This window comes from Pagrus pagrus (genome assembly GCF_965226575.1).
Source record: "Pagrus pagrus genome assembly, chromosome: 15".
NCBI classification, from domain to species: domain Eukaryota; kingdom Metazoa; phylum Chordata; class Actinopteri; order Spariformes; family Sparidae; genus Pagrus; species Pagrus pagrus.
In genome coordinates, this window is record NC_140199.1 from 20,802,226 (window position 1) to 20,827,267 (window position 25,042).

General features: G+C 42.4%; 1 protein-coding gene across 2 annotated transcripts; it reads left to right on the plus strand.

Annotated features, from left to right (window-relative positions):
* Positions 1-580: 580 nt before the first annotated feature.
* Positions 581-19,384, plus strand: thbs2a (thrombospondin 2a). 2 transcript variants are annotated; one of them, XM_084376409.1, is made up of 23 exons: positions 581-799; positions 1,093-1,164; positions 1,381-1,934; positions 2,354-2,438; positions 4,709-4,908; positions 6,626-6,766; positions 6,852-6,945; positions 7,346-7,510; positions 8,735-8,911; positions 9,233-9,406; positions 10,739-10,866; positions 10,973-11,125; positions 12,337-12,555; positions 12,650-12,757; positions 12,858-13,017; positions 13,120-13,238; positions 13,326-13,560; positions 15,153-15,380; positions 15,496-15,767; positions 15,850-15,947; positions 16,164-16,303; positions 17,323-17,353; positions 17,704-19,384. In XM_084376409.1, the coding sequence occupies exons 2-23, from the start codon at positions 1,098-1,100 to the stop codon at positions 17,705-17,707; spliced, it is 3,552 nt and encodes a 1,183-aa protein (XP_084232535.1). In that variant the 5' UTR covers positions 581-799; positions 1,093-1,097; the 3' UTR covers positions 17,708-19,384. The 2 variants fall into 2 exon arrangements, with proteins under 2 accessions (XP_084232535.1, XP_084232536.1); XM_084376410.1 differs by lacking the exon at positions 17,323-17,353.
* Positions 19,385-25,042: the final 5,658 nt, after the last annotated feature.

Genomic DNA, 25,042 nt, shown 5'->3' on the forward strand with positions numbered 1-25,042 from the left:
AGCATTTCTGCCTGAGTTTCACTGCGAGACCCCTAGTGGCAGAAATGACACTTTGTGCATTTAAAACTCTGTTTTAATCAACTTTTTTTCCCTTTTTTTTAAAAAACTGTACTTTGTACTTGTGTAGTTGTTTCTTTTTTTAATCACCTATTATATTAAGGAAAGGGTTTTTTGGGGGTTTTTTTTATTTGATTTTTTATCATGATAACTTTGTCCCTTGAGATTAAAACAGCCCACCTCCCTCCATCTCTCTTCCCCAGTGAAAGTGAATTGGCTCACACACACACACACTCAGAGAGAGAGAGAGGGAGAGAGAGAGAAGGTGGTTGTGGGCATCACGGTGAAGGAGAGTGAGAGGAGGGGTCACGACGAGTCCCCCATATCAGCCCGTGTGTGTGTGTGTGTGTGTGTGTGAGCACGGATAAGACAAATTACGCCATCGGAAGATAATTATGTAACTCCGTCTCTTAACAGCCGTCCTCAAACTGCTCGGAGCCCGGAGAGGTTTTGATTGACAGGCTCTCCGCAGCCTCTATATAAGGAGGAGGGAGGTGGGTGCCTCAGTCACTGTTGAGCCTCCAGTCCTCCACACTGTGGATGAAGTCAACCAAAGTGGATTTTACGGTTTCTGTGCACGAGGTTTACAAGAGATAACCACTTCTCTCATTCATCCAACCATCGGCTCAGATCATCAGACACGTTGTTTCTCTCCTCGATTTCAACTTTCTTCTTTTTTCTTTTTTTCTTTTGTCGGATATCTGACTTTTTAGAAGAATCAAAATAAAACTGCAATCGTCAGGTAAGTTATCTTTGAACTTCTGTGTGGAGGGAAAGACAGAGTAATAAAGTAATTCATCACCTGTTGAACATGAACTAGAAACTCCTTAACAGACAATAAACTGCACATGTGATGCTGTCAACACTTTGATTGTAGCTGATTTATCTGCTATTGTATTTTTTCTCTGGCTTTATTATTTATTGATTGATTGACTGATTGATTGAATCATTCATATGCAAGCAGAATGCTCAAGTGCAAACTCAACATTTAAACCCAGGAAGTCTAATAAAAGGAATTTCTGTTGTTTTCTGAAGGAGTCATGATACTCAGGAGAAGTCTCTTCTTGCTGCTCTTATCATTTGATTTCCTCCACGCATTACCTGAAGGTAAGTGGAAAATGACTGTCATGCTGATTAATAGTAATGATAGTACAATAATAGTCATTAATATAATGATAATGATGCTAAAAGTCCCATTAACTTGAAGTGAAATCATCCATTCCAGTGAATTTTTAAGGTCAAGGTTAAATATGTTGCCAGTTTTCAATAGCTAATGTATTTTAATGAACTACCTGTTTGCGTTTCCGCTCGTCTGATTTGTAGATGGTGAGCAGGAGGACGAGACATCATTTGACTTGTTTGAAATCAGCCACATCACACGCAAGACTCTGGGGGCCAAACAGTTCCGGGGCCAAAACTCAGACGCCCCTGCTTACCGCTTCATCCGCTTCGACCACCTGCCCCCAGTGAGCCCCCCCATACTAAAACAAATCCTACGACAGATCCAAAACAATGAGGGCTTTGTGTTTGCAGCCAGCATACGCCAGGACCGCGCCTCACGGGGCACCCTGATTGGTTTGGAGGGCCCCGATGGCCAGCGGCAGTTTGAGATCGTGTCCAACGGACGGGCCAACTCACTGGACCTGGTTTACTGGGTGGAGGACTCCCAGAACGTGGTTTCATTCGAGGATGTGGACCTGTCTGACTCGCAGTGGAAGAATATCACCCTTCATATTCACGGGGAAAATGCAAACTTGTTTGTGGGCTGCAGCCTGATAGACAGCCACATCTTGGACGAGCCTTTCTACGAGCACCTGCAGGCTGAGGGAAGCCGCATGTACGTTGCAAAGGGATCCATCCGGGAGAACCACTTCAGGGTAAGTAGAGGCTCCGGCTTTTTGAAAGCTAGACTGGGATTTCCCAGGATATGGGAGCTTTAGTTGGCTTTCTACTTCAGTCTCTTTGTGAGTTTTCCAGCTGTGCACGGAGCGCTAAATGACCCTACAACATTCTCATACATTACAAGAAACTAAATTGGGGTTTTAAATACATTTCCAGGAGACTAACATAGTCTCTCTTCAAATTGTGGCAGAGTGGCTCAGTGTTGCCCTGGACTTTCTGTGTGGAAAGGACTCTAAATTTAGACTCTAAATTGCCCCTTGTGTGTAAAAATGAGTGCGAATGTGTGTGAAAAGGTCAAGAGTTTCCCCATGCATGCTTGAATAGGAAAACGTGCACGTATAATGCCAAAGTAGTCCAGATATGTAATTAAGACGTGCCTTTTCTTTCCCAACAGGGCCTTCTGCAGAATGTACGTTTCATCTTTGACACCCCAGTTGAAGACGTCCTGCTGAGCAGAGACTGCGAGGTCTCCAAACAAGGTAAGAGTGATTTATGTGTGTGTGTGTGTGTGTGTGTGTGCGCGTGCGTGTGTGTGTGTTTAAAGGTGTTTAAACCAGCATTCACCCTCCCTCTCCAGCCATACTCTATTAGTGGGAACCATTCCTATTTGTGCTATTTTCATGAGCCAGATGATGAGTCAAAATAATTATATTTGCAAACTGTTTGAAGCCTGAAACCTCACAGATGTGATTGGGAAACTCCTTCACATGCAACCCTTTCAGAGCATGGTATCTGCGTTTTGTTAAGTATCGCCCACAACAACTTTCCATACCAAACAGTTTAGCGTTCCCAGTCGCCTCTCTTTTAACTCTTTCGGCCGTTTTTTTGTTTTTTTTAAGAAGTGGGTCAGAAAGCTCACAGATTCGATATGTGGCAAGATCTCCCACCATTACTTCATGTTTACGGAAACAGCCGTGTCGACGCAGTGGCTGGAGGTCGAACAGCGTGCGTGGTGAGCAAAAGGAGATACAGATGCTTACATTTATTTCCATTGGCAGTGGACTTTGGATAATGCCCTGGGAAAGAAAATAGAAAAGAGAAAGTGAACACTATAGTGCAGAGAGGAGAGCTTCCACTTCCAGCTGCACACACACACACACAATGAAGTCATGAATTGGCTGACTGTGTTGCTTTTCTCAGCTGAGGCTTTGCTCACATGAGGAATAATGCCTCTTGATCCTCACACGAAGAGTGGCTGCAGAGTAAATATGTTGATAATCATCATTTACAAAGCTAAAGAGGCACCAGATCTGGAAACAGCATCTTTGGTTCACCGTGACAAAACAAATCCATATGCCGCGTGTGTGTATTTGTCCGTGATGAAGAGGTTGTTGCCACAAGCAGTGTTGAATTCCAGCTCAATGAGTTTATTTGTTTAACAAATGTCACCAGGGCCTGGAAGTTTTCTGCATGCTGGCTGGTACCAGTCAAGGTTCTGCACTGGTAGCACTCTTAATGCCAAGAGTCACTCATAAACCCACACAAGCCACCCTCATAAAAACCTGTCATGTTGGACATTAATGAGCAGCATTAAAACTAGGCAAGCCTTTTCGGTGCTTTTTAATTCTTTCCTCTACCTCTTTGAGAAAGCAGAGACTGTCTATCAGCGAGAGAAGAATGTGTAAATGCTTTCGCAGACGAGCTAGCACGCGTTCACATGCACACACGCGGCGTGAAGCCCCACTGAGATTTGAATGAATCCAGCAGACTGAAAAGGAAAAGAAAACACAGCACTAGCTACAGTGGGACATCATTGGGCAATTTGGACGACTTCATGATTTAGAGTCCCCCTGCCTGCCATTAATCTTCGCCAATTTACATAGCGAGGTCCAAAGCAGTTGCAGATATGCGCTGTGCTTTGGCTGAACGAATTCCGTGGAGCTTTGATATGTGTGTTGTGTGTTTGTTTTCAGCATCACACGTTAGGAAAGTTCAGTGGGAACTTCGTGAATAGATGCTCAGAACTTTTATATGGTTTAATGCAAACTCCACGCACACACAAGATGCCCCGTCCTGCCCTGTGATGCGCATTTTTGTCTGTCTGCGTTGCACAAAGATCACAGCTGGTAGACACGTTAATCTAGGGTGGACTTCCTGCTGCAGATTTGCAGATTGTGCAAAGACTCAACATTTAGCCTCTTTATGCCCTTTAAACCCCGTAATTTCAAATTGCATCCTTCCACAGGGGTTTTGAGTGTTAGGGATAAATGATGACTGGAGGGATTTTCACACACTTATTTTGCTCTACCGACATCTAGACGAGGGTATCTCCAGGACAAGTCCGTGAGCTTCACAGGCTCCTTGTAAATCCGTCTGTGTGGTCACTCCAGTCTGTTAAGTTCGTGTTGGACGTGTCAGCTTAGCTAAGAGGTTGAAGAGAGCTACGACAGCAGTGTGGTTCACACAAAGAACACCCAGATTTCAGTTTTTTTGTTCTTTTTTTAACTCCACATTGCCAACTCTGCTGTCATCTCTGGTGGAAAGATTTAGCGTCACCATTTCAAACAGATACATTTTTCAAGTCAAACACCGCTGACCAAACATCTGTTTTTGGGAACACAATAAACATCGTAATCACCACATTGTTGTGAGCGTTCATCTGCGTACGAGAAAACAGGAAATCTGAGTGCTTGTGTTTCGATCATCATATCTCTCAAATATGTTTTCCATCACCATCGTCTGTGTTGCTCATTCATTTGCTTTCTCGCTGGCGCTTTCACCCTGACATCTCGTCAACTCCCCCCTCCAGATGATGCTAATATTGTGAGCGAGAGCACGGAAATTGTGGATGTGAGTCCCTCCATCACCACAAACGTCATCGGTCAGAAGACGGACGATGTGGGCGCGGATATGTGCGAGCGCTCGTGCGAGGAACTCAGCACCATGTTCCAGGAGCTCAAAGGCCTACGTGTCGTTGTCAGCAACCTCATTGATGGCTTGCAGAAAGTGGTAAGTATTAGAAGTGACGGAGTGTAAAACAACTTAATCCCAACTTGTCTTTGTTTTTGCTGTACTTTACAACCCAATTTAAGTGACGAATATGAAATCAGTGAACTCTTTCTCTCTGAGAGGGGAGAGAATCAGCATTTTCAAAGGAAATTGACATTTTAGGAAAATAAATGACCCAATCCTCTGCGCGGCAGCCAGGACGTAAGAGGTTTGAATTAGGTTACTAGGTAACCTACATTAGTTTTAAAGCAAACAGTAAGTAGCCGCAGGACTGTTTATAGAGCCGCCCGTGATGGCTGAACCCGTCGGACTCCTGCTATCTGTGGCAGCGTGAGTCAGACAGATTTTATGACATGTTACATGTGGATATAGGAAGTGTTCCCCTGGCAGCGATGGGGTCCGGGCTAATGTCTGGCTGTGTTTAAACAGCCCATGTGTTTCCTCTGGGAGCCTCCCAGCAATAAGAGAGTCTGGGCATGAACCTTGGGAAAAAAAAAAAACGACTGGGATGAGAAGGGTCCCTGAGGCTCTTCCAGACCGAGTGGTGTCTTAGATTCTAGTGCTGCACACTGCTGCCTCCTTTTTCCAAATGGGCGGACGCACACACACTCACAGACACACAAACCTTTGGCAGTAGTTTATCGACTGACAGTTCCCAAGTGTTCAGGCGTCCAGCCAGAGATCCCCTGGTCTCCAATTGGGTTGGAGGTCACAAAGTCCAAAGTTAAGCAGCACTTTTCAATGGGCTGTTTTCCAGGAAACATTAGAGACATAAAGGAATTTAAGTGTTTGCAATTTGCAGTAATGAGAAGCACATTTTGAAATTAGCATTTTACAAGGGTATTATCATTAATACAATGGAGAAGCTTTTTTGAGTTCATTTAAGAATTTGTCATTCTTCTTTCTGGTCCGCGAGCCTCTTTTCCCTCATGAAGCTTAAAGAAAGACGTCTCAAAATGATATGATGCTTCATTGAGCCAGTGAGGGGTATATGCTGGTTGGACAGGTTCATTAAAAGTATGACAGTATGCTACATTTAGCCCTTAAAGGTCCAATATGTAGGAATTGGCCACCTTTTAAATTCATACTCCAAACAATAGGGGGCAGCATATCACATATCAGATATATCACTTATCACATATATCACTGCTAACTGTAGCTGCCGTTAGCTAGTTAGCTCAGTTAGCCGTGCAGTTAGCAACCAGACTGGGAGCTTGGATCGGTTTTATGAGAAAAGAGAGTCCGGTGCTAGCTGATTAGCGTGCTAGCTTTAGAAGATATCTCTGCAAGACAGAAACATCTTTGATATAATGTCAACACTCTTATTTTTTCACATTCTGTTGATAATTTTTGTAAAATTTTAAACAAAAATTCTTACATATTGCATCTTGAAACATTATGATTTGTATGGTTGTGGCTTTGCTCCTCAGAGAGCGATATTTGTGCTTTAACTTGAAATATTTTCGACACATTCTGTACAGATAATATTTAAGTGAGACAGTATTTCATCAGGAGCAGGGAATACTATCCCCGGTCCCACCTGTGGAAAAGTAACCTCACATGTGCGCTCTTAAAAGCGCCGACTTGTCAGCAGGTGTATATACCTTCACCTTCACATACTGAATGGAATGCAGCTCACCTTTCTCATGAGTTAGTCCTCATGGTTTCTGACTGATCTGCGTCCTGACTACAAATCTGTCTGTTGTTGTATGTTCAGACAGAGGAGAACTCAGTCATGAAGGAGGCCCTTGGGAGGATGAGGAACACTAAAGAGAAAAACATGTGCTGGCAGGATGGCCGGCTGTTTGACGATAAGGAAGACTGGGTTGTGGACAGCTGCACCAAATGTACCTGCCAGGTAGTGCCAAGCCATAAGGAAACATGTATAGATTTACAGTGGATGTCAGTGACCCTGATGTATCTCTAATATTTATGGATGGCAGGAGTCCAAGATCGTGTGCCACCAGATCACATGCCCTGCAGTAGCCTGTGCCAGCCCCTCCTTTGTCGACGGCGAGTGCTGCCCTGTGTGTCTGCGTAAGTAGTCGGATTAGCCAACACTTCCAGCATATAAACGTGCTTATAAACACACAAAGTTTTACGCATGCATGCTATTTTAAATTAATGGCTCAGTGTGCTGTAAAAACAATATTCCACACGTATTAAATTTTAATACCTCAGGACTGTTGCAGCCAGTTTGTCTTTGTGAGCGAACCACATATTTATTGGTTAAAATATAGGACGCTCAGAAAGGCTACTGTGGGTTTTTCAGATGAGCTCATGCGATGAACAGGCTGACATAAAGAATAAAAACAGTGCGGCTGTGATCTCTTTTATTGCCCCGTTTTTTGACATTACGCAAATATTGAAGGGAAGTGTTTCTTATGCAAACAAAGGAACAAAATGTTCACTGTGCTTTGATGTTTTCCAACTAAAGACAGTGAGGATGGCTGGTCCCTGTGGTCGGAGTGGACGGAGTGCACGGTCACCTGCGGAACAGGAACTCAACAAAGGGGTCGTTCATGTGACGCAACCAGTAACCCCTGCACCGGACCTTCTATCCAGACCCGCAAGTGCAGCCTCGGAAAATGCGACAGCCGTGGTGAGCATAATCTTGAGTTTTTCTCTCTCACTCTGTTTTTATTTAAAGGGTAACTCCACTAATTTAACATATTTAAAGTGTGTTTACAGGTCTCGAGGAATACTACTGCATGTTTGAAAAAAGTAGTGTAAAGCCTTTTGTGGCTCCAGAGGAAGCTGCATGTAATCTGATAAATTACCTCCAGTGATGTCACTCAGTGGCTAAGTTGCATTGTGGGTAATGTAGGCATCAGGCAATATCTCTGGTTCTGCTTTATCAATTTTGATCATTTGTTTGTAAACTGTCTATTATGATTCCAACAGTGTTATAGGAGTGCAATGTTAGACTTGTGGACTGCTTTTCAAAACCTGGTGCCTACATTACCCACAATGCAGCCACTGAGTGTCATCGCTGAGGCCAATTTATCAGATTACATGCAGCTTCCTCTGCAGCCACTAAAGGCTTTAAACTACTTTTTTCACATAAACATTCGTACTCCCAAGAACTGTAAACACACTTTAATGTGTAAAATTGGTGGAATTCCCCTTTAGATATATGGCATCCAGTAGTAATAGAAGAGAGGCTCATGACAGAACTATGGAAAAATCAGCACGGAGTTAAATATGAGATGAGATCCTCACTGTGCGAGTTCACGCTTCCATAAATCTGTTGAAAATAGATCCATCTGAGTGAGGCTGAATCCCAGTGAAGAGCTGGATCTCATGGTCGGGTTGCAGGGTGTGCCCAGTCAAGTTAATTCCAAATAAATCATTGGCTGAGAGGGTGTTCCATAGTGCAATGAATCACCACCGCCTGCCATGCAGAAAGCTAAAATATAACTGAATTTGATCATTATATGAACTGTATGTGAGGTGGGGTGTCAGGAGATGCTTGATTTCAAAACTGATGCATTGGGTGTTTGATAGATTGCGAGGGTTAACATGTTTTATAGCTGCAGCTAACATTACACTGCGTCTGTGTGAGTGACTGAATCAGCCTAACCGCTGGAGAACAGTTTACCCACAATGACATAAATACTGGCGCAAGTGTCTCGGAACATCTTTGAAACTGAGCCATCGTCGCCAGAATCAAATGTTTACTTGTAGAAAATGTGGTCCCTATTTTTTCTTTACTCCTGCAAATTAAACATGTCTGTAACCATTTGACTGAGTGGAGATCCAGTGGATAACGCATGACGTTTGTTTTGGTTATCTCTGCCTCACGTGTTTGATGTTTGATACCCAGTTCGCCAGGACGGAGGGTGGAGTTTGTGGTCACCGTGGTCGTCCTGCTCTGTGACCTGTGGAGAAGGACAGATCACCAGAATACGACACTGCAATGCTCCCGTGCCACAGCTGGGGGGCAAAGACTGCGAAGGAAGCGGGAGAGAGACTCAGCGCTGCACTGCCCAGCCGTGTCCCAGTAAGTATATTACTTGCACGCAAAAGCGGAGTCGATGTCCAACAACCAAACTTCATTATGCCTAATAGTTCCCCTAAGGCAACATTCCCCATGTGTTTTGGACTGACCTCTTGTCTGTCTCTCAGGAAATGTTGACTCAAATCAGCTCAATATGTTTTCTCTTGTGGGATTAAATTCCAGGCTTCTGACTCTCCTGCAGCTATTCAGATTTTAGACTTCAAGTGTTGACATATCTTTATTTAGAAACAAAGAATTAGAATATTTGTGGAATAAAATGCTCAGTGTCAAGATTAACCAACATCTATTTCTGTATGCTTTTAGTTGATGGTAGTTGGGGTCCTTGGTCTCCATGGGCAACCTGTTCAGCAACATGCGGAGGGGGAGTGAAAACTCGAATGCGTGAGTGCAACAGCCCTCAACCTCAGCATGGCGGCAGGAAGTGTATTGGAGAGGCCAACGACGAGGCTGCCTGCAACAAAAAAGACTGTCCTATTGGTGAGTACCAGTCACTTTACATTTGCTTTCAGTCATGCAGCCATGCAGAAATATCTCACCGACTACTGGATGGATGCAGTTAAAGTTGTACAGACATTCATGATCTCCAGAGGGTGAATCCCCCTGACTTTGGTGAGCCTATGACTGTTTCTCTTGTGTCACCTTGAGGTTGACATTTTCATTTTTGAGTCAAAACTGCATGTCTTTTTCCATCTGGTGCCAACCCTAGCATATACGACAATAGTTATATCATAGCTTTTTCATCCACAACTTTGTTAAAATACTTCACTTGCCACAGTTCACTATGTATATATTGTTCATAGTTCATTTTTTATGATTTAGATAATCCCGTAGGTGTTTTTAATTAGCGAGGTTAGCCTGTCAGCTAGCCTAGCTGGCTGCTAAAATGAAGAAAGGCCTTCATAATTGAAGATATGCTATGTCTGGACACTTAAAATTTGATCCCTTATTGAGCAATGAGGTCTTAGCTTTACTGCTCATAGGTCAGTCACTTTCATTTTTGGCTTCCAAGCACCAAGTGTAAAAAAAGAGCCATAGCGGCCTAACGTTAGTGTGTGACTAGCTAACGTCACTAACGGTTATCTATCTATGTAAAGGATAGCGGAGAATTGTCGATGAAGAAACTGCAAAATTATGACATACCCATCAGCCTTTGCTGTACTTTGTGTTGAGCAGTAATTAGCAAATGTTAGCATGCTAACACCCTGAACTAAAATCCTCAACATCTTAATAATTTCACCTGCTAAACATTCGAGCATTAAAGCATGCTAACATTAGCATTAAGCCTAAGTAGCATAGCTAGCATGGCTATAGACTCATAGTATTGTTGCTTCACTTATATAACTTTATGTTTATAACATTTTTTGAATGAAAGCAGACTTTAAAGGGTTGGTTCACACAAATTATATACAAAAAGATTTTCTCACTTGCTGACTATTGTCACTGCGTAAGAAACAAGGGTAGACCCACTGCTTCTGGAAAGAGCCCCACAAACTCAAACTCAAACCAACACTATATACTATTCGCCTCGGTTGCATCAGCCAGGAGGCAATAAAAAGCCAAACTAGGTCAAATAAAACCCACAAATTATGAAAAATTGGTTTCATGCAGAAAAAATTTGTTCTTTTACGTAATTTGGGTAAAAAGTGCGTCACTGCTCCTTGGGGTTTATCTTGAAGCGCCATCATTGAGGTAAAAACCATTACAAATTAAAGCTAAGGCACTTGGAGGCACTCTGTTCAGATATGTCCAGGGAATTATAAATCAATTTCCCTTGTTTGTATCCATTATTGTCATCCAAATCCTTTGCAGATGGCTGTCTCTCTAACCCATGCTTTGGTGGAGTGGATTGCAACAGCGCTCCAGATGGATCCTGGGAGTGTGGCCCATGCCCTGCTGGTTTCCGTGGAAATGGTACCCACTGTGAAGACATTAACGAGGTAGGTTCTTGTTTTTCTCATGTGCATAAACCATACATGCGTTTAAGACTTCAGTTATGTAATTGCTAGTTTACATTTTACTGATGCTTTTCCCTTCCACCTCCAGTGCGACATGGTATCTGATGTTTGCTACAAAGTCGCTGGAACGCAGCGCTGCGTCAACACCGATCCAGGTTTCCACTGCCTGCCCTGTCCCAAGCGCTACAAGGGCACCCAGCCTTTCGGTATGGGTGTGGAGGCTGCCAAGAAGAACAAACAGGTGAGTTGAAGTTACTTCCATTCAGTGGTAATAACAGACTGCTGATTGGATGCCAGTGAGAACAAAATGGGGTAAAGGAAAGTATAAACTTTGGGCCTTGAGCTCCAGGCAGTGTGGATTTTTGCATGTCAGATCCAAATTTATGAATGATGGAAGCAGCAGCTCCGGTGATTTATAAGCCTCATTCTTGCAGTGAAAGTGTTTGCACAGTGTTGGAGGGGAGGCCCTAGGCCACCATATATGAATTAGACTCACCTTGACCCAGTATCAGCAAGCAACGGGGGAGGGAGGAGAGTTGGGCAACTCTTAACAACAAACATCTGTTATACATCTCCTTCAGTGTAAGATCAGAGGCAGATTGGAACAGTACTCTATTTCTACTGTAGACGTTGAATGGATCAGTGCTTTTATTAAGGCAAAAATTATATGAAGCTTTTTCTTAACAGCTCAGTATTTCCACTTTCCACTCCTGTCATAACTCCTGCTATAATTTAGCTGTACGACAGGTAACTTCCAAATATGTCATATTAATAACATGATTGGAACACACTTTTCTGCCCCCTGAATTCACAGAGTCCCTGGAGAACTGAAAAACTCGTTGTGCCACTCCATCAGACACTTACATAACATCCCTTGCGGACCATTTTGTCACTCTGTGGCCTCCGCAGCTGCTCGTCTTTGAGATGATGCCCCAAATTCACTAATTGATTTGGGGAAAAGGGAATTGTTTCATTGCTGGCAAAAAGGGCTCCATTTCACAGTTTCGATGAAAGGCCTGTTCATACTGTCACTTTCTGCTCGATGAGCTCATGGAGTGGCATCCAAACTGGTGTTCTGTTCATCCTCTGGTAATGAGTGGCAGCTGTGAATACCTTGTGCTGCAATAAAGGGGCAACAGTGGGTCATAGTGGGATGTATGATGCATTTACTGGGTTTTTATGAAATCAAGTGCCCCACATTTTGGCTTTGTCCTAGATTTCGCCACAAGACCTCCACTTTAATTTGCAGCAGCCCTCAGTTTTGAGTGCCTATCCAAAAAGAATCATACTAGGAGTAGTAGTATAATCTTGACTTGACATGTCATCAGAGCCTGACAACAAAATGGAAACTGTTTAAAAAATCTAATGAGAAGGACATAGAGGGCCATCTTTCTTCTGTTTCAGGCCTGTTTGGATGTGGTTGGTGACAAATCTGCCCTGTTGTTTCTTTAGGTGTGTGAGCCAGAGAACCCGTGCAAGGACAAGACCCACAACTGTCACAAATATGCCGAATGCATCTACATCAGCCACTTCAGTGACCCCATGTACAAGTGCGAGTGTAGGACTGGCTATGCTGGAGACGGCTTCATTTGTGGAGAGGACTCCGACTTGGATGGCTGGCCCAATATGAACCTTGTGTGTGGTGCCAACGCCACTTATCACTGCAAGAAGGTATTTCATTAGATTTCTTCAGCTCATTTGATTAAAGCCTATCCTGCTGTGATTGTAACCTATACCACTTCTGAACTTTCCACTACTATTTCAGGATAACTGCCCTAGCCTTCCCAACTCTGGACAAGAAGACTTTGACAAAGATGGTCAAGGAGATGCTTGCGACAAGGACGACGACAATGATGGAATTCTAGATGAGAGGGTACGACGGTTTCTAACACATGGAGGACATGTTTAAATCTATGATCAGATTCATTTTTCTAATCTAATATTCTCTACCAACCTAATTTTTCCCACCACAGGACAACTGTCCCCTCCTTTACAACCCTCGCCAGTTCGACTTCGACAAGGATGAAGTGGGCGACCGCTGCGACAACTGTCCCTACGAACACAACCCTGCTCAAATAGACACTGACCACAATGGAGAAGGGGACGCCTGCGCGGTGGACATTGATGGAGATGGTAAGATAGCCAGGCCTAAACAGATAAAATACTGAGCTAATTATTATGTTTGTACCTTAAATTCTTGAGAGTATATCATCAACTGCCCCTTTTTTTTCTCAGAAATCATGAATGAGAGCGACAATTGCCCCTACGTGTACAACACTGAACAGAAGGACACTGACATGGATGGAGTCGGTGACCAGTGCGACAATTGTCCACTGCTACACAACCCTGACCAGGTATTTAACTACACTACATAAATAATGATGTGATCCATGACAGTAGCTGCAGTAAGTGTTAAACCTCTGCCCATATTTATCCAACAGACTGATGTTGACAATGACCTGGTTGGAGATCAGTGCGACAACAACCAGGACATTGATGAAGACGGCCATCAGAACAACCTGGACAACTGTCCCTATGTGGCCAATGCCAACCAGGCTGACCATGACAAGGATGGTAAAGGAGACGCTTGTGACTACGATGATGATGATGATGGTGTACCTGACGAGAAGGACAACTGCAGGCTGACACCCAACGCAGACCAGCTGGACTCTGATGGTGAGGAAGTAACATTTAAAGAGTTGAAAGGTTGCAGTGTTGGGGGAATCAAGCCGTGCATAGTTGTGCATATTTGCCCAATAGTTTACATACTGTTTAATGCAGTGAGCATAAGTGACAGTACTAAAATTTTTGGTTTTAAAGGGAAACTTTGCCAATTTTAAGCCATCTTTTTACAGTGTGGGTAGTTTATGCAAATAAAAAATGTTAAACTTCCTTGAATGATGCCTGCATCCAAAGTTCCCGCTCTAAAATCTTTCACCGCTGTTGCTCAAACTACAGATTGCACTTGTAAGCTCGTCTCCAAAGGCAGTCTGATCGAGAAAGGGTAGCAATATTTTTTTTGTTAGGATGGCAATGGAATCATCCAATCATTGAGAAACCTGTAAAGCCTACCCTAGTCTCCTAACCTAACCCCAACATTCTTGGGTTTGATCAAGAACAAAACTCAGATCAAACTGTCTAACGAGGAAGTACTTTACTGCATTGCTTATTTCTCACCTCAAATGTTTCAGAAACACATTTTAGTGTACTGTTTAGCTGTAATATGAGAAAGTCTGTGACCAGACATCAGTGCTTTTGATTGTATCATGAGCCCCCTTAGCAGGAGTTTCTAAGTTGTCGTGAAATTGAGTATTTCAGAGCGCTTAGAGGACTTTTTGACCGTATTGGCTTAAATTCGAGATTGAGAGTTCATTCCTGACATGGGAAACCGCAGTTGACAAATCAATTGCGCCATTAATGGCTTATTTAGCATTTAATTAACATTAGTTAACAGTTCATGACATATGCATGGTTCTGTCAATGGACTCCATGCTCATTACTCTGTGATGTTCACATCTTGCTTTGGTGCGCCTTCCAGATGTTTTTGCAGTTAGCAATTAGCTTCACTACAGCAGGTGTGAAATGTGGTGGCTGTGGAAAGAGTCAATGACAGGGTTGGCATGGCTGATGTCATTCTGCATGACTTCAGTGGAGGGCACACGCCAGGCTGTGAAAGTTTTATTTCCTTCAGGCTTCACTCGTGATTAATCCACAGCGTCCAATTTGAGCAGGGTTACCTGGAGTTTGTACAGCTGTCTGTAACTGGAAACAGACCGCAAAGGAGGAAGGGCCCGGACACTGACGTGGCCACTTTCTTCACAGCTCGTCAGATAGTGTTTATTTGATAGAATCGTTTTAGCCCCTCGTGAAATAACAAAGATGATGACAGAAAGCAGCTAGCTACTTCGACACAGTGGCCTTCATTAGCCACTGGCGTCCTTTCCACTGTGAGCTCCTGGCCTGCAGTCTGGCTATAATAGACTTCAGGCCTCAGATAGTTAGAGTATCAGTGGAAGTTGTCACAGCATAAAATAATGGCTGATTTTCCTTACACTTGGCAAACGTATTAAAGCCAGTTCCCGGGGAGGAATTGCTCTTTTCCCCACTCATATCATCTTGGAGAAGCTCCTCAACACTCACTGCAGTGGGAGTATTATGACACTCACATGAGGTGCCATGGAGATTTTCCCAACCTGTGGAAAAATAGGATAAGATGTCATTGTTATCATGCATTTAAAGGTCAACGCTATTCATTTGATATATTGCAGGCGATGGAAGAGGCGACGCCTGCAAAGATGACTTTGACAACGACAGTATCCCAGATATTCTTGATGTGTGTCCGGAGAACAACGCCATCAGTGTCACAGACTTCAGGAAGTTCCAGATGGTCCACTTGGATCCCAAGGGAACCACTCAAATTGATCCAAACTGGGTGGTCCGACATCAGGGCAAAGAGCTGGTTCAGACTGCCAACTCTGACCCAGGCATCGCAGTAGGTGAGCAGCGCATGCATGTTTACTCCCAGCAACCACTTCATGTTAATTTGCTGCTCTTTGAAAGAATTTGAACAGAGTCCTAAGACAGCCTCACATTTCTCTCACACCCTCACAGGTTTTGATGAGTTCAGCGCTGTGGACTTCAGTGGAACGATGTACGTGAACACGGACAGAGACGACGACTATGCAGGCTTTGTGTTCGGCTACCAGTCGAGTGGGCGCTTTTATGTAGTGATGTGGAAGCAGATCACACAGACTTACTGGGAGGACAAGCCCTCCAAGGCCTTTGGCATTTCTGGCGTTTCGCTCAAAGTCGTCAACTCGACCACTGGCACCGGAGAAAACCTCAGGAATGCTTTGTGGCACACGGGCAACACTCCCGGACAGGTGGGCAGCAGTCTTAGTGCTAGTTGGTCCGTTTTAAAAGGCTGTAGCTGCAGTATTAAGTGTTGTGTACTGTTTTGCTTAGGTGCGTACTCTGTGGCACGACCCCAAAAACATTGGCTGGAAGGATTACACGGCTTACAGGTGGCATCTCATCCACAGACCGAAGACTGGTTTTATAAGGTAAGAGATAAAGTTGAGCAGAACAGTTGCGATGATCAGCAACTTTTCCTTCTAAGGGTCCCTCCACTGCAGTTTTTCTGCCACATGACCTTTTAGAGGATCGTAGAAAGGATTCACTTCTATGATTTACATCCTTGAATATAGTGACAGAATATTCTGTACATTAATAAGCATTATAATCTCAACACATTGAGAATTGTGTCTTGTATTTTGCAGGGTTGTGGTCTATGAAGGTAAACAGATCATGGCCGACTCAGGACCGGTTTATGACAAGACGTTCGCCGGAGGAAGGCTAGGCTTGTTCGTCTTCTCGCAAGAGCTGGTGTTCTTCTCCGACCTCAAGTATGAGTGCAGAGGTTAGTGCCAACACTTTCATTACCTTAAAGTTCCTACCATAAATGTTTGTCTGTCAAATATCATGTGGGGAAGCTGTTTAAGGCACAAAGATATCCTTGGAGCTCTTTCCTGTCAATGGATATGCTTGAATTATTAATGAGGACATGGTAAACTATTTTATGGGGATGTGAAGCCAGGTGAAACCTTCCTGCCACTGAGGCAAGGGTTAGCTTTTTTTTTCTAACATTGGCAGATATACGTACAGATGTTTTGCATAATATGTAAATGTAAGCAGCTGTACATACAAGTGTTCAAGGGTTTCTGGTACGTGTCCACAGGATCCATCATTTCCAGGCTTCCCATTCGTTGTCTTTTTAAGCAGCATTCTGGTTGTGTTGTGTTGCGTTGCGTTCAAGAGACTGGGTGTCGCATTGCCCACTCCTCATTTGCATAAAGTTGAGGTCTAGGCTACTTTATGCAAATCAGGTACACGTGGCGCAACTTTCTGCCTCTGAAAACGACTGAAAAAGTATAAAAACTACCCGTTGTCGATCTAAAATGAAGACAGATTCTTCAGATGGCTTATTTCTTGCCTAAAATATTTTCGGAAACACATTTCAGTAGTTTTTGTAAAGGTTTCCCAAACGAGCCGCCACGTTGGGCCACGAGGGCCTTTCATCCAGTCAAGTGAAGCCAGAAAGTGTGCGTGGTTGTAGGACGGTGTTTTTTTTTCTTTTGGTCAAACTACAATCCTGGGAAGCAGCACAACATCTTGCGTCCAAAAACGCCCCTGTGGACACGTACCATTAGCCTTGGAGGTGATGAGTATTTCAGGTGTTAGCTACGTAGGATCTTCTTGGTCCAGGCTCGCTGCACTAAGTGTGTGTTTGTGTGTATACTGTATGTATATGCGCTGAAAGGTTGACACACCTTGTTATGTATAGAGTACAAATATTAGAAAATGGGGGAGAAAACCTCCTCCCTGCTTTAATAATGTGGATAAAGTCTTTAAACCTTCAACATCTTTCTCAAACCTCAGATAAGCCGGAGTTGCCAACAGTGTTCACAAGGTAACGATGAAAGGAATTATGTGTTGTTGTTTGGCTGAAGCAAGAAAAAGAGTCACGCTATGTTTCTGCCTGTCAGCTTGCCCGTGTACAATGCCCCAGATGCATTGTGAAAGACCTTGTGAGTCGGTCCAAGGACTTCAGATCTTCTGTTGAGTGCTAAACAGTGGAAAATAACCCTGCAGCCTCGTTCACAATCACAGCCACATTACCGAAGACACGCTTTTTTTGACGCACACAGCGCACATGTTGTTGCTGCACTCTGGCACTTTGACCGTGTGAATTTCATCGAGTGTCCTAGATTTGATTATAAATGTGGCGGTAATGGAAGCTATTTTCTCATCTCTTCACAGATAACTGAATCAAGCCTGATAGGAAAACACCAGAAGGCAAGAGACAAGAATCCCTCAAAGTAAACATCACATCATCGCTGAATCCATTTCAACGTAAATGAGACTTTCCATACTTTTTCCGTGTTTTGCCACTGGAGAGGAAACCGTGGCCGATTTCAGTTTTCCTGTTGATGCATTTCCCACGCTGGGAAAGAAAAACGAATGAGAGTGGACAAGTTTTTTAAAAAAGCCTCGTCAGATTATCTAATTATAACTATTGTACCTATGTCTACAATTTAAAGGACTCATTGTACAACCACTTACATGCTGTATGTGCTTTCCTACAGTTTCTTACTTTCTGAAGCTTGTAAGCGACTCGGTTGTTCTCTGTCTTTCGGCTCATTCATGGCTTCTGTTTTAAGAACAACTGACCATAAAGTGTCTGACATCTAACATAAACTGTAACCAAAGCATAATCATCTCTCAAGACCATTACTATTTCTCCTCATTCCTTTCATCCTGAATGTGTTTTCTATTTTTTTCTTTTTTTTTTACGGAGAACTTGAGTGAACGATTTAAATAAGCCATTTTAGTAAGTGCCAAAGATGTTTATACTAAGTCTGTATTATAATTCCTTTTGTAAATTATTTATGCTTCGCCTGTTTTGTTTGTTTGCATTTTTTGCTAGAGTTTGTAAATAATTATTTATTTGTTTACACTGACAAAATGCATAATTGAATATCACGCAAGTCAAAATAACACATTATATTGCAAGATCTTTTTTTTAGCGTTGTCATGCACTTCCTTTCCTTGTTAGTTTTTCTTTCAGCGTAAAGCTTCGGAGAGGATAAACATCAGCTGCTTGTAAGTAATCACATACATAAACACAGCACGTGTTTATGTATGTGATAGCAGCTGCCGAAGAAAGTTTATTTGGGTAGTATGTGTATGTAAAAAAAAAGCCACTGTTTATTTTTTTTAGCTGTCCAGACAGTGCCTCGTTGTCCTCAAAGTGATATATCACTTTGGTACACGTGAAACATTTCTCAGTGCTTATTAATGATCCATCACCAAAACTGGCTGCAAAATGTCCTTCTGGCACTGCAGCACCCTTTTGTTTTTTTTACCTGATATTGAAAGACTCTGTATCTGTAGCACAAAAAAGAAACATTAGGGTTAAAACATCAGTTTAAAAGTTGGTGAAATAAAGTGCCTGGTTCCTTGTGAATCCAATATCGTGTGCCAAGCGCCAAGTGACATATCACATTAAAAGCTGAGAGTCTGAGGTTCAGCAGGCAGTCATTATGTGCGATGGAGTCATGACGATCAAATACAGTGAAAACATTTTATACAAATTACTTTTTTAATGCATATGTTTGTCATAAGTATCACTTACGGATGTTGTGAATCTTTGCAGTGTCGGTTGAAAAAAAAGGAATCCCGATGAAGGTCTCCAAAAACAAAGTGTGACTGTGTGACTGTGTAGTGTGGATCAAGGACATGTCAGTGAAAAACCTTTCTGTGGTTGGTTTCTGTATAGCATTCGTGTTCTTTCATTTTTGGTTTCCATCTTGTTCATTTTGTTTGAGAGTTTGCAATGCACAAAATGTAAATTTCTTTTGTACTTTGTTGTTAGATATACATTTTCTACAAACATTAGTGTAAGATTGTTCTGTTTCATAAATAAATCACTTGTACACCATTTTTGTTGATTATATACATGAGGACCCACAGGCGTTAATAATTACCTTCATACTTAGATCTATACTCATCATACTAGCTAAATAGCTGCCACAAAAAATGTAGTTTCATTTTTAACAAAGGCTTGATAATTTCCATAAACAGCTGGGCACTGTGGTTTTTAACAAATGTTACTCAAACAGGAGTAAATTATACATCTGTTGAAGACTATTTTCAGTGGCAGATTAATACACATTTGGTGCACTAATGAGCATTTACAGCAGAAGGGGGGTATTTGTCAGATTGAGGCAAAAACTACAGTGCCCACGTTCATGGTAAAGAAAGGAACATGTCACACAGTGCAACAGTTGGCTGATTTATGTATTTTTAATAGTTTTTAGACAAAGTTTTAGACAAAACTTTGGCACTGTGGAAAACCTACATCAGGCTTTGGATGCACAAAAAGACGGATAGCATCAATTCATTGCTGGTTTTGGTTTTATCACAGAAATTGTTCACAAAAAGAAAAATATGAAATATCATCAGGTTTGCATTTATGTCCGATTTCTTCAAAGAATCCCCATCTCAAAGAAAAAACAAACATTTTCATCCATTTAATTTTCATTGTATTCTATTTTCATGAAAGCGAAGAAACACTAACAATGTAACGTCAATTCAAAGAAAGGTGTGCTCCAACATTTCTATTTCCTTTTTAAATGTGCCCACATCTTTTGCTTTGAAAGGTTTATAAAGCAGAGCAAGTTTGTTCTGACCCACATATGGATGAAAGAATATGAACAGTCCTTTAAAGCCTCCCCTTTTTCAGCTTGAAAGAAAGTCAACCTCCCACCACCACAGTCTCCAACTCCACAAATTCCCTTCATAGTAACATAAAATTAGAACATTTACCTCAACAGAAGTCTTTGTCATAATGTACAATTAAATTTGCAGGACTCAACTTGTATGGTTTAGAGCGATGAAAAGGTTTTTTGTTTTTTTTCGGTGGTTTTGCACCAGACCATTTGTCTCACAGTGCTGAAACCATGTAGTGAAGGGGTTAAGTAAATGATGGTGAGGCCAGGAAAAAAATGCGCTATTAGGGAAAGTGGGATAGTCTTGCTTGCTCTCGTAGCTTTGTGGCAGAGATATTTGGGTTGAGGCTCTTGGAATAGTCCACGTGGCACACACCAGAGACTATATACTTTGGCTATACGGGTCTGGCACCGCTGGCTGGTTTGAAGCCCAGAGCACGTTCCAGGGTGGTTCACACAACTTCGCCAAAGGATGTCAATGTGTGACACAGTAAACCAGCTTTTTCTGCTGAGGCGGGTATTTAGCAACCAGCAAGTATTTTCAAAGAATGAATAACGTCAAAGCACACTGGCTGCAATTAACTCAAAGAACACCAAGTAAAGTTCACTTTCACCCATGGTTTCTAAGAAGAGGGTGAGTGGTTGGATTGGCACCCAGTATGAGATCATCAATGCTGAACAAGTTAAAACTCGGATAGTTTGGTTTTGATATGTATTCATCTTAGAAGGTCCAGATGTGGAGCTCGGCAACAGCTTGTCAGTTTGAACAGCACAAAGAGACACAGAAAGTTGAGGGCGGATAGGGAAGCCTCTTTTTCAAAGTTTAAAGGGAGAACTGCTCTGTGGTTGATGTTCCCCCACACTCACACCGGTGTGAAATACCAGCCTGTCCAATGCCTGGCTACCATTACACCAGAGGATTTTCTGCTCACCGACTTCCTCCGCTCTATACCAACTCTACTTCCTCCTCACTCTTTCCTTTATGTCCATTTTTCACATCGTCTTGTAATGTGACTATATGAAAATGTAATACTCTGATGAGGCTGGACAGACTGGAATAAGCCCCAGAAAGGGGGTAAAGATAAACTCAGAACCTGAGGTAAGAAGCCCACACAGACATGTTTGAATCAGCTTTAAAAACAGAAAGGAGAGCTCACCGACAAAAGTCTGAAAACGTCCAGCTAAAAGTTCATGTCGTCCCAGAAATCAGATTTTTCCAAGAGCATGAAGAAATCCTCCAGTAATTGAGTTAACTGCATTAGTTTCAAGTTGAAGTCATTATTTTGATTTCTTTTGCTGAAAGTAAAACAAAGCTGTGGTTTAATCAGTGTGTTTCTTCAAACTCTTACCGATGAAAATTATTTGTTTATTTATTTAAACTAAACTTTCTCATTCATGTTAATGGTTAAAGCTATTTTCTTTATTTGGATACGATATAAAATGAATAAATTATTTATACTCAACGTCTAATATTTCATGTGATCGATAGCTTCAATTATTTTAAGTTGATCCAACATTTGTTTTTTTTAAGTTATTGTCTGTTAAAGGGTAACTCCACCAATTTTACACATTCAAGTGTGTTTTACAGGTCTTGGGGTGTACAGGTGCAGGAGATGCTACATAAAATCTGATAAGTTGGCTCCAGTGATGTGCTTGTAGGCACCAGCTTTGGAAAAGCAGTCCACTGGTCTTGCATTGCACTCCGATAACATGTCGAACTCATTACGGACAGGTTAAAACCAGATGATCAAAATCAATGCAGCTGAAACAGGCTCGTTAAAGTCCTTTTAAATACTTGCCTACATTACCCACAATGCAATGTAACCACTGCGTGACATCACTAGAGGCAGCTCCTCAGATTACAGCTTCCTCTGGAGCCACAAAGGGCTTTATACTTCTTTTTGTCCCACATATGCAGTACTACTCCCCAAGACCTATAAACACACTTTAATGTGTAAAATTGGTGGAATTACCCTTTTAAATCAGTAGTTTAACGTTTTGGAAAGTACACCAGTTAGGAGAGGAGATTGATACCACTGTCATGTCAGTGCCGTGTGAAGCTCCAGCCAGCAGTCTGTTAACTTAGCTTAGCACAAAGGCTTGAAACAGTTGGAGACAGTTAGCCTGGCTTTGTTTAATCGCAATAAAATCTGCCAACCAGCACCTTTATAGCGCACAATAAATTGTGTATTTTTCGCAGAAAATCAAAAGCTACGCTTAAACCCAAGCCACCCAGCTCGGCGCATCAACGGAAACATATTTTTGATCGAGGACCAGTAGTAGCTTTGACTCACGGGAAGCGCGCGTTCTTCCTGCTTCCCGGAATCCAAGTGAGATCAACATTTAGTGTTCCCAACTGGCTCCTGTAATGAGTGAACCTATGTTGTAGGCGAACAAAGTAACCGAGGGGCTGCCAAGGGCAAGTGTGAAGGAAAGAAGTAGGTCTGTCATTTGAAATAAAGTAAGTCATTTATTTCAGGGCATGAGCTCCTCTAGTCATTGGGAAAATATCCATGGGCCTCCTCTGTGCCAACCTTGGGGGCGCTCACTCATTGCTCCCAGAAAACAGAGGTGCCAGAAGTGTTGGGCTGCAAGCTGAAGTCCTGCAGCACAAGGGCTCCAAGCTGTCTGCATGAACCCAACTCTTTGATATTACTCATGGGTTTGAGATGCTTCACTTCAGATGCTTAAAATGACTGACATCAGTTAGCAAGAAAGCAAACGCTGAGAAGAAGTAGAGGGAATCTTCAAGTGGAAAAGAAGGAGAAGGAGAAAGTCTTCCCATGCAGCAGTGATTATATGTTTGGATGTTTGCTCAAATCTGAAAAAGGCTCTCATTTTTTCAGGGATGTATACTCAACCAGCCCAACCCAAGTATGATCTGAAAAACATCCAGGGTGTCAGAGCGAGGCTTGTTTCCACTTAGGTCTTGATGGCACCGGTGTGAAACAGGGAACAGCTGCATTGGGTCCCATTAAATCAGGTTGTGAAGTCTTGGCCCGGCAGTAACCTTATAGAAAACAAAGAGACAGAGCAGATAGCTGCAGGCGCTCAAAAATCTGATTTATCTGACGAATAACAACAAACTCAGATCAAATACAGCCCTCGTATCTTTTGGAAAGCAGAGACAATCAAGATAACCCGTACTTCCTTTTGCTTGGAGATAAATCACATTCTCTTTTGGGTTTTTTTGGATGGTGCATGAAATTGTTTAATATTTGGGAATCTGTGTTGGCGTGCGTTGTGGCACTGGAGCCAATCAAGAGGTCCCGTATCACCAGATATGCTTCAATCTTGGAAAACGGTGATGTTAGGCAAGATACAGTCCCCGCCTACTGAAGGAGTCAACTGTCCGGGTCACATAAAGGCCAAAGAGAAACTGAACCATGGTGAAATGCAGCAAATACAAAGATAATTCAGTTTGCTGAATGTTCGTCTAAACGCTTTGTTTGAATGAGGGTTGAAACGTGAGAGGCTGAGACAGACTCATGAGTTCCAGCTGGAAACCAGACCTGTGCTCTGCCACGCTCGGTGATGGGTGCTGTCCACAGGAGGCATGTGGAGGAGTGTCAAAGCTTTTGGCGCGCATAAACACTTTTACACAGTCCAGACATCGCGTTACACTCCACCTGCACCTGAAATAACAGCCGAGCCAGATCTGCATGTTGTTGAATTGTCACAAGGCTGCATCTGTCTGCTGTAAACCAACAAAGGTGGAAAAATCCCTGGTGATTCAAACGGTATCACTTTACTTAGATATTTAGCATTTATAATCAGCACATAAACAGTTCACAATTAGCTCGTATGTAGTTATAAGCACATGTAACCGTTTATCAAAGCGGAAAAAGGCAACTTTTAAAGTTTCCCTTCTGCCTAGCGTTTCCCTGTGGTATTACTGTCTGCTCTGCTGTCGCAAAGACGGCGTTAACAACATGGCTGCAACATTTATCCCAATTTGAACTGGAAACATGGATCTCAGTGCAATGAAAAGGCAAAGTAAAACACCCGGTCCTCGTGGTAACACATATCAGCAGGGGAACAGACTCTGACACAACACCGACACTTTACATCGAGGGAAGGCCCCTCAGTTGACTCTTTTTACCTCGATTCATATCACTCTCCCTCTTCATCTTCTTTGCCTCCTCCAATCGGCAGGGTTCTTTACCTCTTGCAGCGCAGAGTTTCCACAGTTATTCCAGTTGTTCCACGTTACCTGGGCATAACGACCTGGGAAAACAGCTCTTCCTGTTTTGGTTGCGCAATGGCAGCAATGGCGCAACTGGTGTTTTGACATTTAGTGACAGCTGTGATCATATTTAATGACGTGATTACAGACATGAACACAGTTTTACAGTATGTTATAAAGCATTCATTACTATGTGCACATTATTCACAAGTGGGTTTAATGCACTCTATAAACGAGTTCAGAACTCATCAGGACTTGATGTCGGACATAATAGTAGAAACCTTTCAGGCGTATCTCCTGGCATTAGTGGATAGCAATTGCTCTTGTCATGGAAAGTGAAGAGTTCATATTTATTATAGTATTTTATTCTTTATACTGTATGGAATAGAACAAAATATAACTGTACACGGATGAATACTTCATATTTCATATTCATGTTTTATCGTCAATGGTTCATTATGTGTCCATCCACCAGGTACAGATGCTTCATATGATGAGTTAGCAACACTTTTTATTCAGTTTTTCTAGCATATATTAACTAAAATTCAATAGTAAACCCACAAATCAAACATTTCAAAAAACATAAAAAGCAGTTTGTTTCATTGAGTTAATTTACATAAGAAATGTTTACATGCATGCAAAAAATTAATAGTTACATAAAATACTTTGGTATTTTCTCTGT